Source organism: Diplodia corticola, assembly GCF_001883845.1.
Source record: "Diplodia corticola strain CBS 112549 chromosome Unknown scaffold8, whole genome shotgun sequence".
Classification (NCBI taxonomy): domain Eukaryota; kingdom Fungi; phylum Ascomycota; class Dothideomycetes; order Botryosphaeriales; family Botryosphaeriaceae; genus Diplodia; species Diplodia corticola.
The window spans coordinates 673073-688830 of record NW_017971487.1 but is presented as its reverse complement, the minus strand read 5'-3'; the positions used below and the strand labels follow the sequence as shown (position 1 = coordinate 688830).

The 15758-nt window shown below is 60.9% G+C and overlaps 4 protein-coding genes across 4 annotated transcripts; all 4 read right to left on the bottom strand.

Annotated features, from left to right (window-relative positions):
• Positions 1-342: 342 nt before the first annotated feature.
• Positions 343-993, bottom strand: BKCO1_8000217 (uncharacterized protein; the record flags this gene model as incomplete). The annotated part of the gene is made up of 1 exon (XM_020279322.1): positions 343-993. One exon carries the CDS (start codon positions 991-993, stop codon positions 343-345), a length of 651 nt encoding a protein of 216 aa, XP_020133388.1.
• Positions 994-2679: 1686 nt separating this feature from the next.
• BKCO1_8000216 (uncharacterized protein) lies at positions 2680-4483 on the bottom strand (the record flags this gene model as incomplete). The annotated part of the gene is made up of 2 exons (XM_020279321.1): positions 2680-4133; positions 4183-4483. The coding sequence occupies 2 exons, from the start codon at positions 4481-4483 to the stop codon at positions 2680-2682; spliced, it is 1755 nt and encodes a 584-aa protein (XP_020133253.1).
• A 414-nt stretch (positions 4484-4897) lies between these two features.
• On the bottom strand, positions 4898-5921 carry BKCO1_8000215 (proteasome component pre2; the record flags this gene model as incomplete). The annotated part of the gene is made up of 4 exons (XM_020279320.1): positions 4898-5254; positions 5311-5451; positions 5509-5730; positions 5790-5921. The coding sequence occupies 4 exons, from the start codon at positions 5919-5921 to the stop codon at positions 4898-4900; spliced, it is 852 nt and encodes a 283-aa protein (XP_020133255.1).
• A 5412-nt stretch (positions 5922-11333) lies between these two features.
• BKCO1_8000214 (uncharacterized protein) lies at positions 11334-12924 on the bottom strand (the record flags this gene model as incomplete). The annotated part of the gene is made up of 2 exons (XM_020279319.1): positions 11334-11863; positions 11922-12924. The coding sequence occupies 2 exons, from the start codon at positions 12922-12924 to the stop codon at positions 11334-11336; spliced, it is 1533 nt and encodes a 510-aa protein (XP_020133254.1).
• Positions 12925-15758: the final 2834 nt, after the last annotated feature.

The window sequence follows — 15758 nt, the reverse complement described above, 5'->3', positions numbered from 1 at the left end:
GCGGTTGGGGGACATATTGTGGCCTGACGAAGAGCCACACGTAAGGAAGAAGTCTTTCCAGGGGCACTCCCTGCAGACCGTCCACAACCTAGTCTTCGTTTTGCACTTCTTCTTCTTCTTCTTCTTTTTCTGCTGACCTAATGAGTCCGTCGTTCGTTCACCGGGCAACCCCCGTCAAAGGATCTACTATCGAAAAGAAAAAAAAAGGTGTTGGGTCACTCACCCACAAAGAAACTTGAAGCAATTCTGCTCTTTTGTAATTTTTCCCTCTTCTTTCGCCCAAGCCCATCATCCTCTCTCCGCCCCACCCCACCCCACTCCATTTTGGGCGTCGGGCAACTTTCAGGGCGGGTTGCCCCACCTGTCGTAGTCATCGCCGTAGTCATCGTCGCCGCATTCCCCCATGAGCGGCCGCCGCACGGAGAAGATGCTGCCGTCGAGATACATCATCACCTCGCGCTCGTACACGCGCTGCAGGCAGATTTCCGAGTCGCGCGCGCGGATCTCGCGCAGGCTCTCGTTGCGGGGCGAGAACTTGCGGCGGAGCGTCCGCGTCGGCGAGTGCGGTGGGGAGAAGGACGACGAAGAGGAAGAGGTTGACGACGACGAGGCGGAGCGTAGCGACGAGGACGAGGCCGTCGACGCTCGGCGCTGCCGCGGCGGGGACAGGGGGAATACGGTGGGGGGAGGAGGGTAGTAGTGGTAGGTGGGCGTTGGCGAGAGGCGGGGAGGCTTCTGGTGGCGGCGGCGCGAGATGCTGTTGGTGTAGTGCAGGACGTCATCGATCTCGTGGATGATGGCGAGCACGCTCTCGGACCCGTCGCTGCAGGTGCTGCACGCGCGGGACGACGAGGGCGAGGAGGTCCAGGTGCCGACCTTGGGGAGCCGGAGCGGAGGCTCGGGCAGCGGGCGCGGGAGGCGGCGGCGGAGGGGCGAAGGGGTGGAGCGGATGTCCGGGAAGTGAAGGGGCGGAGAGGGCGAGCGGCAGTCCATGGCGGGGCGGAGTGGACTAAGCGGGAGCAAGCATGAACCCGGACGGGAAAGACACGATGGTTTCGCGACGCCGAAGGGGCCGCGACGGGTGGGGAGGACACGGGCACGGGCGACCAGGGCCGGGGATCAAGGTGGAAGGTGAATCAAGGGGAGGGGTGGTGGCGGGTAGAGGTGGGCTTGGAGCTATATAGACTGCCTGCCACGCCCATTTCAGGGCTGGCGCTGGGCTGTGGTCGGCGTCGCAGCGGGCAGCCCTCTGGACCCGCCCGGCTGGGCATTTATGGGACGGGAGGCAAGGCTGGAGTGGCACAAGACGGCCATCTGGGGCAGGGTCGACGTGGGCGGGTGGCCCGAATGGCAGCGGTCGAGAGGTTGGGCTGGGAAGAGGCGCGGCCGGCCACCGCAGCGCCCCAGCCACTCGGCAGGACGACGCGAGCGAGCGCCCGGCGGTGCGCGTGAGGACGCGATAACACGGGCGCTATGCTGCGGTGAAGCAGCAGGGTCGCCGGCCGCGGTAAGCTGATGTCAGGGGGCTTCTGGCCCGAGGTGGTGAGGCTTAGGGTGACGTCGCGGTGCAGTACACGGCCGCGGATAGTCCTGGCTGGTCAGCTGCGCGCTAGCGCCGCCAGGGCGCGGCCACCACTATTAGCGGCCGGTTGCTGCAGGGCAACGGGAGGAACAACAGAGCAGCCGCCGCCCTGCAGCCGCCCGACACTCCATCTGCTGGTCATGCGGCGGTGCAGCCCGCCGTCCCGCAACTGCTTCACCGTCTTGGGCTCGTCCGCTGTCCCGACTCGATGACAGGTACCCAGGCCGGCAGGGGTGCTCTGCCGTTCGTCTCGTCGCTGCATTCGCTGCACTCGCTGCACACCATCGTCGGCGCCGCAGCGCCGCCTTCCTCGTCGCCTCGATCCACCCGGCTCCTTCAGCCCTCCAGCTCAACACCACGGACGCGTCCCATGATTTCTACGGCTCCCCGCCGGATGTGAGGCCAGAAGGTGTGACACAGGCTCGCAGCCTCCCCTCCCTTGCCATCAACCCTGTACCGAGGCCCCAAGACGAAAAAGCCGTCCGCTCTGCCCTCCCGCAGGACCCCACCAGTCTTTAGCCTGATGACTTGCAGCTCTGCGAGGCACTCGTCTCGGAACACTTGCATTCGGCACCAAGAAGCACCCCATGAGCACGTGGTGATCGCTGCCAATCATCCCCACTTGTGGACATGCACAGCTTATGGGCTGCTTACCTCTTGAATGCTTTTGTGAGAAGCTGAGACCTGCTCTACCTCACTTTTGGTGCTACGCCCTGTCTCCTTCACGACCTCTGCCCCGAGAGAATGGTCACTTGCTCATATTATTCTGTGGGTTATTAGATGGCTCACCCTCGGAGCCTCGACCCGACCAATAGCCTAATTTCCTTGTGCACCACTTACCATGGCCTCTGCCTCACTCCATGCTGAACGACGCCCGTCTCCGGCCAAGCCCGTTGCCATCCTTCCTTAACGCCCAGAAAAGTGCCCAAGCGGACGAGGAGAGTCACACTCGCCCTTGCCCTCATCCTATTCCTTGTATCCAAAGGGGCCAACCACAAACTCCAAGCGCCAATTCCTCCATCTCGAAAACAAGGGAAATCCAGCCCTAACAACGAGGCGCTGCTCAGTGGGGGGTATCTCTATCAAACTTACGACTTTCAGTCGACGTCCGACGCATCCGTCTCTCTCGTCCTGATATTTCCGAGGGGGATGCCGTAATCATCCTCATCCTCCCATTCGTCCGCCTCATCCTCGCTCCACTGCCATGCTCCCGGAATCTTCTTCGCTCGGCGCAAGCTCCACGAATCCGGCGTGAACACCCCGGTCGCGATACGTGCCGCGATGCTTAGCATGAGCGCGACCAGGTGTGCAGGCGGCCCGATCAGGATCCCCATGGTCTTCTGCATGATGGCGCTCGTGTACTCCTTCCTGGGATGCGCCTGCGCCGGCGGAGTGAAGAGATTGGCCGGGTGAGGCATCGGTGACAAGCCTCGCAGATGAGACGTGCTTGTCAGACGCCGCAGCCTGATCGACTCTGGCGGAGGGTCGATATCTGGATAGCTCATGTCCACGGCCGAATCCGAGTCACTGGTCAGCGTCGGCGTCGGCGGGGCTGAACTTGGCCCGTCTTCGGCACGAGGCGACGGCGTAAACGGCGACCGCTCGTCCTCGCTCAGGTGCACCCGACCGGTGATGGTCAGCTCCGACATCTCACGCTTATGGCGTCTGCCTGGGCTGGAGTCCAGACGATATTCAGACCCCCCATCCACCGCCTGCGAAGACGGGGTGTCTCGCCGGATCGAGGCGGCATCGAAATACATGGATGCCTGTCGGGATTGCAGCTCTCGCATATGCGATTCGTTGCTCAGTGAATAGAAAGAGTCCGAAGTCGAGTCCGCAGTGGAAGAGATGCTTGCAGCATCGGAATTGCCATCAGACGATTCTTCTTCGGCTGAGGCGCCAAGCGAAGCCCTTGACGCCGACCTGAGGCTCAGCTGGACGGGTGCAGTCACAGATCTCGAGCCCTCGGAATGCCTCATGTTGGGTTTGAGGGCTCGCCGTCCGGCAGACTTCTCCGAAAAGCCGTCCTCGGATGGAGTCTCGTTTTCGACAACGGAGCTGGCGACAGAGGATGCCGAAAAGACACTGCTGCGTCTGAAAGGATCCGAGGATGCAGAAGTCGTGCTGTTTTCCGAGGCATATGAGTTCTCGGTTCCCTGGCTCGCCGGTCTCTCTCCGTCCTCGGGTCTCCAGACACCGTCGAGCTTCCACTTCTTGGCCCTGCCTGGTGTTACAGGCCTCCGTTTACGTGGCGGTGTCGCCGGCGCCTGCGGAATCTCCACGTGAAAGCCACGCGCAAACGGGCAGAGAGTCCTTTCATACAAAAGGACCTTCGCCATCACGGCCTTGAATTCCTCGACCTTTGCCAGGTTCTCCGCTCCTTCGCCCGGAAGCTCGATGCGGTAGTACGAGCTGGGGCGGGGTATGCGCATGGCGAACTTGGATACGCCATCGACGCACCAGCATTGCGACTTGGGCAGGATGGCGTGCAGCAGGGAGCCAGAGTGCAGGAATGCGACAGATCCGGGGACGCGGTAGATTCGGATGGGTCCTGTATACTGGTTAGCAGCGGGCAGACGCAGCAGTCGAGTGGCACATACCAGCAGCAACGGTGCTCTCCGTCGGCGACGTCCAGGGGATTGCGTCTGGGTGGCCATTGTCCCCTAAGGCCGGCCGGTGGCTAGCGCTAGACGAAGGCCGAGATAGCGACGATGCGGTCGTGAAGAGCACGATCTTGGCAAAGCTGTGATTGAACAGGATCTCGATGCCGTCCGCAGATCCAGGCGCCTGCGCCGAGGGGCTCGAGCCGGCCAGGCGCGTAGGCAGGGTCAGGGAGCGGCGCACGCCGTGCTTAACGGTTGGTTGCGCAGGAGGGGTGGAGGGAGCGGTCGGGGAGGACATGGCGCATGTGGGCTAATCAGGTGTGCATGCTGACGCGGGCGCGGGCGGGGTGGGCAAAGACTGCAGGCGCAAGAGTCGTGGTGTTGCCTGAGTGGAGTTGTTGTGCGGTGGTGGGCGGGCGCGGGCACAGCAAAAGAGCAAATGGCTGGTGACGAGGATCGACGGCGCGGGCGGCCGGCGGGCCTTCGGGCGGCATGCGCGTGAGCTGCACTACAGGGGCTATCCAGAGCGATCTCCACCATCTCGCTATTGGCCGCTCGTCAAACCCAATGCGAAACGCTACGGCACCACCATCACCTGTCAGTCATGCGTGTCGCGTCCTGGCCTCGTGAATTGAGCTCTATGCTAGCTGTGCTCGTGCACAGTACAGTCCTGACCTCATCGAACCCCCCGCCATGCCCGCCGTCAAACCGTCTACTCCAGATCCGCCGTGACGTTGGAGAACTCGCCCCTCTCCAACTTCGTGTTCCAGAAGATGGGATTCGTATCATTGAAGCCGTGCTTGACCCAGCCGTCCTCCCTGACGTGGTAGAGGTTGATGTAGCCACCCGAGTACGCGTCCCTGTGCGTGGCGGCCAGAATGCTGCGACGGCCCAGCTCGAGCGCCGCCTCATCCGAGAGATCGTACTTGTACTCCGCATCCAGAACACCGTACGCAAACGTCTGTCCGGAGCCGACACAGAAGAGGTTTCCGGCAAGACGGGTGCCGTCGCTGTCAATGTAGTAGAGAGCCGGGCCTTCTTGGGGCGTCACACCAGCACACATGGTACCCTGCAACCAACATATCAGCAAACATGCTTGCACCATCAACTCTGGGCTCTGCTCACCATGCTCAAGCCCATTCCCTTGTAGGAGTAAACCAGGTTCGCGAGAATCTTGGAGGCGGCGGCGACGGAGATGCGGCGCTTGTGCCTAAGCTCGTGGAGACGGCACTGCATGCCGAGGTAGGCAAGCCAGTATTGGCAATCCTAGCAGCAAGAAAATCCATTAGCACCCATGTCTCGGGTGGGAAAGGTGCGGCTTACAGCAGCGCCACCGGCCATGGTTCCCAGCAGGCAGTTGTTGATCTCAATAACCTTCTTCACCGTCTGACTGGCGATCCAGTTGCCGGCTGTCGCTCTCGAGTCGGTCGCAACAATGATGCCGCCCTTGAACCTGAAGGCTAGCGTGGTGGTACCGTGGGCAAGCTTGATGGGGCAGCTTGGGTTGGAGTGGTCGTCGGTCATGGTGCGGAGCCACGATGCGGGCTGCCAAGGCGGTTAGCATCACAAGAAGCTGCGGACGGAAGCTGAAGGGCTCGACGTACAGCAGCGACGGGAGGAAGAGCGAACTTCAGCGACAGCGGCGGAGTGACCTCCATAAGCTCCTGCTGCTCGTCATAGCCGTAGCCTTCGTTCTGGTGCGGCTGCTGGCTGTACTGCGCCACTAATGACTCCATGGTGCGGGATGTGAGCTGGCAAGGCGGGTGAGAGAAGCAGAGGAGGCCGAGATGCGGATGCGGTGGTTGATGGGGTGGGAGGGTTGCGGTGGTATGGAGCTTGGGTCTTGGTCGAGCTTCGGCTCCAGGCACGCAACGAGGCGCGTCAAGCTGACCGACGGGGGCCAAGAGAGCCGCACCCGCCAAGCCATCCGCTGTCCGCCGTCCGCCGCCCGCTGTCCGCCTTCCGCCATCCGCCATCGCCGGCCACGCACCTTTGCAACAGCCCCGTGGACTCTGTTGAATTGTCACGAATTTCTGTGCGAGTCCAAGCAGGCCGAAGGGTGACTATGCGTAGTTTGATCGCGATGCTCAGACTATCGTTTTTTCCACGTGTGCAAACGCACGCCATGTTAATGCCGGTGCAAGAGCTGTCAAACAAGCCGTGGTATTCACATGAATTCGTCCAGATTATCGTTTACACGTGAGGACTGGATGGCTGATTGCCTAGGGCGATGGTGCACTTGAACTGGTGCATCTCCGTCGTGCCCGCCCAAGCCAAAGGCGTCTTGGACCCGTTGAATAATCCTATCCACCAGATAGCTCAAACCAGCTCTCAGCCAACGCAGATATCCATGTGTGGATCTCGACCCAAGCAGAGCGAGACTTGTAAGTCTGCCGGCTTGACATCAAGACGCAATTAATTTAATGCAATTGAAGAGTTCTTTGTGCTTGGTCGAGCTGCTGCTCCAAACGGAAACGAGCCCGCTACCCACTACGGACGTACCTGAACTTTATTTTGAGATTATAAGCATAAGCTATCAAATTTTTTTTCCAAAATGCGCCGATGGTGTAATGGTTAGCATTAATGCCTTCCAACCTCGTAATTCTAATTGCGATTTTCGACAGCATTAGATTCGGGTTCGATTCCCGATCGGCGCAGTTATCGATTCATTCTTTTCTTTTTTTGCATCTCTTCTTTCAAAAGTTTGAAGACCGTCAATGGAAGAGATACATACATACCGTCGAGAATACCAGGGTAGAGTTGTCTAGAATGTCAGCAAATATCCTTCGTTTTGTTAACATTGTGCTGGTAGAGTGGCGATAGTCGTGTGCGTCGCCCCAGTGACGACTTACGTCGGTTGGATGGGATTATGGATGTCACCACTTACTCTTCCTATACGGGTAGTCGGCGTAAGTATCCAACTAAACATTCATTCTACCACCTATACGAGTTTAACGTAATATCCGAGTCGGTATAATAGCGAGATAACTCTTTGGCAATACGTTATTCCGTCCGATAATGCTATTAATTATCTCCTCTTCTAACCGCCGACTAAGGTAGACCGGCTCTGTATGGGGTTATGTACGATCCATATACCTCGTGAATAGTTCAACGCTGAGGAGGGTGTAGACGTGCGGTAGAGCGATAGTAGCTTAGACGATTACACGACGTAGGGGTGCTTCTATGAACGGATTTCCATCGAGGAAGGCTTTGCTGACTACGAACAGAGAGCCTAAACAGCACGGGGGTTATGGAGTTAGGATGAGGTGTGCAGTAGACGGCCTCATTGCGATGGTAGGTGAAGAGGGGGTGAAGAGATGCTAGCCGGGAAATGAGGGGAATGGGTAGAACCGATCCGCGATTTACCGACCAATCTTAAAGGCGGCCGTATACTCCATCCTACGTTCCACATGCGCCGGCCAACAAAACTTATGTCGATCACGCCAATAAGAAAAACACTTCCATCATAAGAGCCTAGAGCCGTTTGTGGGGAGCGAAGTGCAATGGCAATAGGCGAAGCGGTCAAGCCTCCGTAAGCAGGCCCAAGCCGTTGTTTGTTTGCCTTACTAAGTCCGCTATCTCGACGAAGGCTTACTCCGCAAAAGCACGGCATCACAAACATAGCTGTGGTAGAACCCGAGTTTGGAAGAGCACCCGTCTGGCTTGATGTCCATGTTTAATCCGACGTGACAGATGACAGTCAGCATGCTCCTTCTGGGGAATGTGCTAGATGGTGGTGTTGCGCGTAAAGGCTCCACAGTGGTAAGCACTAACGCTGCGCGCAGAGAAAGTATGACGAATGGCCTCGGTGGCTCTCTGCCGGCCATTGGCCCCGTCCGAGGGAGAAAGCCAGACACTGTCGTACTACCCGCGCTTACGGAAGACGACAGATCCAACGGAGGCCGGGGTTTGGGAGAAACTTCAGTCTCAAAGGACACTAGCACGCTGGTGACAAATCTCGCAAGACGATGCCATGCTCATTCCTTTTGGGGACGCGGAGTGGCGTAGTAAACCACCATGCGGCCTAGTGACCCTAATGACGCTGTTGAAGACCAGCCTGGCTGAGTAGGTCTGTGCGGGAGTGTTCAGCCTGGATAAAGTTTCGAAATAGCGTCTCACGGGTGCTTTGATAGAAAAGGCAGACTGGCTCGAAGTGAAGCCACAGATCCAAGCATCGCGTCCTCCTATCTTCGCACTCCATGTACTACATCGTCTTTCTGTGTCACTGGTCAGCATGTGAACAAATCATTTCGTACCTCCTGGGACAAGCCGTGAGTCAGTAGCACGGAAATTTGGACATGGCAGCCTGCTCGAAGACGCTTGCCATGCAAGCAGACCTTCTGCCAAGACGAGGACGTTTTACCCGGAGCAAGACCCATGGGAGCGGACGAGTGGATGCAGCCGTACGGCACGGCTGTTGATGTGGAAGGCTGCAAGATAGCGGAAGCGTGTATAATGGCGGCCTATCAGGTGGGTTGTTATATAAGAGGCGCTGTGTAGAGTGTAGTAGGTTGACATGGGTCGGAGATGATAGCCCGCGCGTACAGCGGAGACCAGTCTTCTTTGATGCATGGCAGCCCCCCGGGCCCAATTTATTTTCCCACAACAGCGAACGCAGAAGAAGTGACACATCGTATGGCTGCTGCAACTCCACGTAGGTCTGCGTAGCCGCCAACAGGACAGGCCATGTTTCACTCCTTCCGCTGACTTGACCTCACATGCTCCGCTTGCAGGGGACGACGCACCAGGAGCAGGAGTCACCAAGCAGCACGTCGGGGAAATCCATCTCTGCGTGAACAATCTCGCGAATCTAGACCGCCGCGTCCCGACCGTGTTGCGCGGCTGCGGCCGTCTCGGGTGCTGCGCGCCGAGAGGCGCAGGGTCAGGGATGCCGCACGTGAAGTGCTTCCAACGGGGCCTCGGCGTCTCGAGAATCTGTGACCGTCGGATCCTCCCTATTCGGGACTGCATTGCCGGCCTCTGGAAGTCTTGGGGTTATGCGGTCTTGGCCGTCGTCCAAACGAAGTAATACGAGATATCACCACGAACGCGCCACTGGTTGTTTACTGCGCCTCAAGGCCTTTACGAGGAGCTTCGTGGCTCGTATTCAAAGCGAGAGTGACCTGATGAGACATATGGTATAGGGAGACAAGTTCCCGTCGGAGTCAGGGGCATAGCGAGCGCACCAGGAAGTCTTACCAGCGGAAGTGTGGCACCCTGTCCACTTGAGGAACTGAAGACCAGGCCTTTACGAATGACAAAGAATCGAATGCTTGTGCATCTGCCTCGCAGAGGCAACCCAATATAGTCAAATCTCGCACCTACACTTGAACGTTTGCTTCGATTGACCACGTGTGACGAGTGTAGCATCCTCTGCAGGGCGCATGAGGCACGATCCCTTCTTTTTTCTTTTGCTATCCACTGTGAGGACTCGATCTGTTTGGAATGGCAATAGGTCCATAGCCTGCGTCACGGTAGAAGGCTCTGCAGACGTGCCATGAGAAGACTTGGACATCCAGGTAGGTCCCATCCGCTTAGCTTGATTGAGACTGGAGAAACGAGTGGCAATCAATGTCGTGTGGGCATGCCATCAAGGACTTTGGGCACACAACAAACGGGACCCGTCAGCAAAGTCCAGCATCATGGATTGCAATACTCACCTCTTTTTTTTTGGAACAAAAAGAAGAAACAAAAAAGAAACGTGCTGCATGTAAATAAGTCTCCGTCTGTCGTGGAAACATGACTGCCGCACGCCGCGTCATCTGTTCAACAAAAACGGGCAATCCTGCACAGTAATTGACTGCTCCGAAGCCTGTGCTGTCCCCATGTGATCTGGGCGCGGCTCATTTGTAGAAAATATCATATATACAGAGAATTGAAAGAGGCTGGAGAAGGCAGAAGATCCTTGAAAGAATCGCACGGGTGGCGGCTCAAAAGTATACACAGAGCCCAGGGGAGTGGCCCCGCCACCTGCCTCGCGGCCGTGTTCTCGCTGAACGCTGGCAAAAGGAAAAGACGAAGGGAAGAGCGCAAGGTGGAAATGCAGACCTGAGACCCGGCCCCATGAAGAAAAGCAGGACGAGCAAGGGAAAGCGACAAACCGAGCACCCGCCCAACCCGCGCCAATGCAAGCCAAGTACCCTAGATTTTTCGTCTCACAAAGGATGACACAAACGGCAGCAGAAACAATGCGTTCCAGGAAAAAAAAGAAGACGGCGCCAGGCAAATGCAGAGACTGAAGCCAACGGTGGGACCGGCGTGGCACGCAACAAGGGACGAAGAAAGAAGCTGCGGGATCTGCAGCCAAAAGCCAGATCGCCGCCCCGCCAAAGATAGAAGCGCATGTAAGCATGAACACAGGCTGTGAGAAAGAAGACCAAAGCGACGGAGCGAGGAATAAGCCGCGCAGGCTTTCCCCGGCCCTTGGGGGGGTGCGCCCGGGAATCGTAGGATCTCCGCCTGGGGACCCGGTGAGCTGCCAAGACTCGCGATGGCTTGCAGTGCAGTAGGGCCAACAACACCAGCGGAACTTGGTCCAAAGGTCGGCCATGATGATGCAAATTGCGCGTCACCCAGGATCGGCGGCGCAATGCGGTGCAAGCAGCCGCCGCAGCCAGACTCCCCAAAAACACGGACAGCCGCGCGGCGGCGGGGTAAGAAGCGGAAGCAGTGCTGGGGAATCTGAAGGCAGCAAATGAGCGATTCCAGAAGGGAAACCGTGTCTACGACGGCCGAGACAACAGGAACAAGCCGGAGTCCGGGTATAATGTGCGCACGAACGAGGAGAGCTGGGCCAGAAACAAAACAGAACACGCCGACGTGTACCAGGGACGCGCGGAGACAGCCGACAAGGTCGCGATAGGAAATTTTTGGTGGGTTTGGGCATGCTGAAACACCCTCTGCAGAGCGCAGTGTGATTGAGGAGCAGAGCCAGGCCCTGGCCGCCCGGCCAATCTCGCTTCGGCTCCCAGCAGACGGCGCCGTAATCCGCAATCTCCCCCAGTCCAAAGTCCGACGGAGGTTGACTGAAGAGGTGACCTGCCCAGAGATGGTCAACGTCAGCGATCGCACAAGCCCGTGCCCGCCCGGCCGAAGCCTTCCATCTCCTGCGCCCGTCCCTTCAGCCCCACCGCCCAAACCGGCAATCCTCACGCCCGGCCAGCCCCCGCTTCCCGCTTCGGCGTGCTGGGACGCGAGCCCTGGGACGCTTGCACTGACGGGCGCGTTTCACGCTGGACTAGCGAGGACCTCTCTGAGCCCTCGCCGTCGCTGCCATGGTTCCCACGCTCCTCCGCGCCGTGCGAGGACTGCGGCGCCTGAAGCGGCTGCTGCTGGTGCTGCTGGTTCTGCTGGTGCTGGTGCTGGTGCTGTTGCTGCTGCTGGAATTGTTCTCGCCGGTGAGAATCGTGGCTTGCATACCGCTCGGAATAGGAGCTCGATTCGGCCCCTGTGTGCGTGCCGGCTCGGCTTCGCCCCGTGTACTGCGTCTGCTCAGTGCCGTACCCGCGCGAAGACTGGTCGCTGCGGGTCCGTGCGTGTCCTCGCCGGCCTGGTGTCGACGTTGACGAGCCCGAGACATGCGAGAACGAGGGCGACGTATATTGCGGCGCAGACGTCGGCGCCGGGGCTGCCTGGTGCGCGCCCTGCGCCTTACGCTTCTTGGGCGAGCTCGCGTAGTCTACACCGCATTCGTAAGCTGTCAGACTGTGTGGACACTCCCTATTTGTGGTGTTTACCTGACGGCGTCGCGGAAGGATTCGTACCAGAGCTGGACTGGGTGGTGGGGGGCACCCAGTGGTGGAAGTAGATCGAAGGCGATGACGTCTGCGGTTGTTCCTGCTGAGACTGTTGGATTGTGCTGAGCGTCTGCGCCTGCGGCGGCTGCTGGATCTGCATCTCGTTGGTCGTGAGCCGTGGCAGCTGCGAATGTGCCGGCGGCTTGGGGTGTTGCGGGTAGCTCGACACCCCCCGTCCTCCACGCGGCGACATGTTGCCCACCGGCGCGTAGGTGGGCGCCGCGAAGGGGCCGGCTGCGGGCTGAGCTGGAGCCTGCCCCTGTAGCACGGGCGGGGCTGCCACGACCTGCTGCGCGCCCGCGTAGACGCCTGGCGGGGTGGGATTGACGATGCGCTGCTCTCCCCTCCGCATGTCCGGCGACACCTGCGCCTGGGCCTGGGCCTGAGCCAGCGCCTGCTGCTGCTGGGCCTGGAGCTGTGCAACATACTGCTGCAGCCAGTCGACAGTGGCATTGGCGGAGCTGCCGCCGCCGATGCCGGCAAAGATCATGGGGACGAGATGCGGCGGCACGCCGCCCTGCATCGACTCCCGCAACATGGACTGCTCGACCTTGCGCTGCTCCAGGCGCAGGGATTCCTGGCGGGTCTTCTCCTCCTCCTGCTTCCTCTTGTCCTCCTCGGCCTTGGCGGACAGCCAGTTCCGCATCGACTCCTCGGCGCCCTGCCACTGCGAGGGCGGGGCGGGCATCTGGCCCAGCGACTGCGAGACGGACATGGGCGGCGGGGCGGTCCGGCTGGGGTCCGGGAGGGTCATGGCTGCGGGCGGCGGGAGGCCGCGATGAGAGGTGCTCATCGTGCTCGGGGCACTGGCCGGCAGTGACTGCGGCAGGGCCACCTGGGGAGAAAGGCGTGCGGACGGCGAATAGGCCTTGGGCGGAGGGTAATCATGGGGATGCTTGAACTCAAAGTCCGATCTGGTCGGCTGGGACAGCGTGAGTAACATGGGGGGTTAGGCGCGGACGGCAACGACCGACATGGAGAGAAGAGAGCAAGAAGAAGGAGAAGAAGCAGGAAAAAGAAAGGAAAGCGTCGAGTGGATGGCAGCTTTTGAGGCCGTGGCGGCGCGCGGTGCTGGGCCTGGGGAGGGCTACGTTATTTAGAGGCATGGCTGGGCCGGTGGACCAGGAACCTTACCGGCGCGGTGGGAGATTCGCCTGCCGCATGCCGTAAGGCTAACGGGCTCTGGTCGGGCGCGGGCTGCGCGGTCGATCCAGCGCTCGCGTGAAGGGCGGCGATCACGTAGGCCTGGGCGGTGTCTGGTGTCGGCGGGCATGCTGGGCGGCGCAGCGGCCGGTTCGGCTTCAACGGCAGGCGCAGAGCGTGTGGCGCGCAGCGGCAAATGCACGGAGCAGCGCTGGCTGCAGTGCGCGGGCACGATGCTAGCGCAGTCCATCCTCGTCGCATCGCGCCCGATTCGACTCGCTCAGGCGCGCCGCCCCAGGCCTATCAGCCCCCAGGCTCGCAGACGCGCTCCCCGAAGCGTCATTTCGCCAGGAGCCCCAAGTCCCACCGCTCAATTTCAGCGCGAGCGCTGGCCAGAAAATGAAGGACCGCGCGCGCTTCTCCAGCAATTTGGCCCTGATGAGCGCCTCTATGCGAAACGCCCGCCGCCGACGGCATCTGCCATGGCGCCCAGGGCTGAAAGAAGATGCGCCTAGCTCGCACTCCTCCCGCGATCGACACAGCAAGGCGGACGGCATGCAATCGATAAGTCGGCAATGATCTCCGCCGCGACGTTACAGTGACATGCCCGCCTCCCAGACTCCCACACTCGCACGCTCGCACGCTCGCACGCTTGCACGCTTGCACGCTCGACGCCCGCTGCCCGTGACGCGCGCGCGCTGCCCGTCATCGCGCCCCACGCCGCCGGCCCCTCACGCCCAGCCTGTTTGCGCAGCCTGTTTTCGCCGCCTGTCCGCCTGTCCGCCTGTCCAGCACCGTGACCCTGTGAGCCCGTCCGGCAGCAGCCCCAGCAGCCCCCAGCAGCCGCCGCCGCCTCATCTCCGTCACTGCTCCCTTTGGGCCTGGCCAGCTCAGCTGAAACGCCGTGGCGCTCCCGATCAGGCGACGAGATCTGCTCGCATCGGGATCTAGACGCTGCGCGTTCCACCGCAACGCGCCAATCCCCATGTCCCGTCGAGGACTCGCCGCCAGCGCCGCCCGCGCCGCCCTATTGCCCTCCTGCCTCTTGGGCTGCGAGCTCGAGAGCCGCTGGACCCCGAGCTAGAGCGATGTCATGCGTCGGCGGCCAATTGCTGACGAATCTGCGGGCGAGTCAGCAGGCGAGCATGATACAAACGCGGAACATCCGAGACCCAATGCGGCGGCGGCGGCCAAGCGCTGGCTCCGACGAGGGTTCCCCGGCCGTTGACACCACTGCCAACCTTCTTTCCCAACGGCCGTTGCTGGCCGGGGTCCGCCAGTGGGCCCCTGCCGGCGCCGTCGCCCTCGAGCGCGCGGGAGCGGGTTAAGCGTAATTGACGGTGCTGATGGCGCTTTTTAGCAAACCCCATGCCATTTCCAAACACGTCGGTAGCAAGACGGGCACGCTCAAACGCCGGGCTCGCGGGCAGAGGTCGAAAAGAGGAGTGCCGGTGCAGAAAACGGAAAAATAAAAGAGCAGTGTTATGCCCTCCTGGTCCGTTTGATGCTGAGACACGCCCGCGAGTCTGCCTCGCGGGCCAGATTACGTGCGTTTTCTGCAAGCCACTTCCCCTTCGCGACCAGCCTTCATCTAAGACACTCGGATCCTGTCATCTACAGCTTGGCGAGATGAAAGCGCGGAAAGTGCCCCGGCGGCTGCAGTGGTGCTCGCAAGCACAGCGAGCTAAACTCGACGGCCATACTCGACCGGGCAGCCGAGCGCAGTGCTAGCCTCGCCGCCCGCACGCGAGGCGGGCAATAATCGGCGGGTTCCAGATTAGCCAGCCGGTGGGTGTCGTAGCCCGTAGGGGCCTCGGCGGCGTGGAGGCGGCACGCGGGAGCAGGACTGAGGCCGGGAAGGAGCCCCAAGGCATGCTCCGGCAGCACGAGCCGGGGGGTGGCGCGTCGTGCCGACGAGGCCGGCATGCCGATTGCTCGAACGAGGACGTCGTGGCCAGAAGCGGGCAAGCCCGTGGTGGAGGCCGCCGCAGCTGGTGGCGAGGAGCGGCAAGGCGAGGCGTGCCGGCAGGCGCAGGCGAGATCTTCGTCGTCGCCTATCGACAATCGCCAACTCGAGCCTGGCGACATCGCCGGCTCGTCAGCCCTAGGCGCGGCCGGCAAGTCGTGGCGACACCGTTGCCCCGCTTATTGCTGGCGCTGGACGTCGACTTTCCCTTTCGCGCCAGCCGCCGGCGCCGAGGTGGGCGCAGCGGCGCAGCGGCGCAGCCACACATCGGCAGGGCACACAGCAGATCCCAGCGGCCAGGATGCGAGGCGGGGACCCTGGCGGCCAGGCAGGCGGAGGCGCGTGCCACATCTGCGGACATCTGCGGCCATCTGCGGCCTGGTGTCGGCGGCGGCGGCGGCGGCGGCGATGGCTGGGGCTCCGAGCAGATCTCAGCGCGCAGTGGTTCCCGGTTTCCAGTTCCGCGCGTGCGCCTCTTTTTCCAGCGATTCGAGAGCAGCGCAAGGTGCAGCGATGAGCGAAAAGTGGTGTGATGATCTACGAGCGGCCCCTCAATCTGGCAAGATTGCGTCTTTCCCCCCAGGACGCGGACCCTGCTGCATCGCCTTCCCTGTCGCCCGCCAGACACCACGTCTCCATCATCAATCCTCACGCAAGCTCCACCTGCA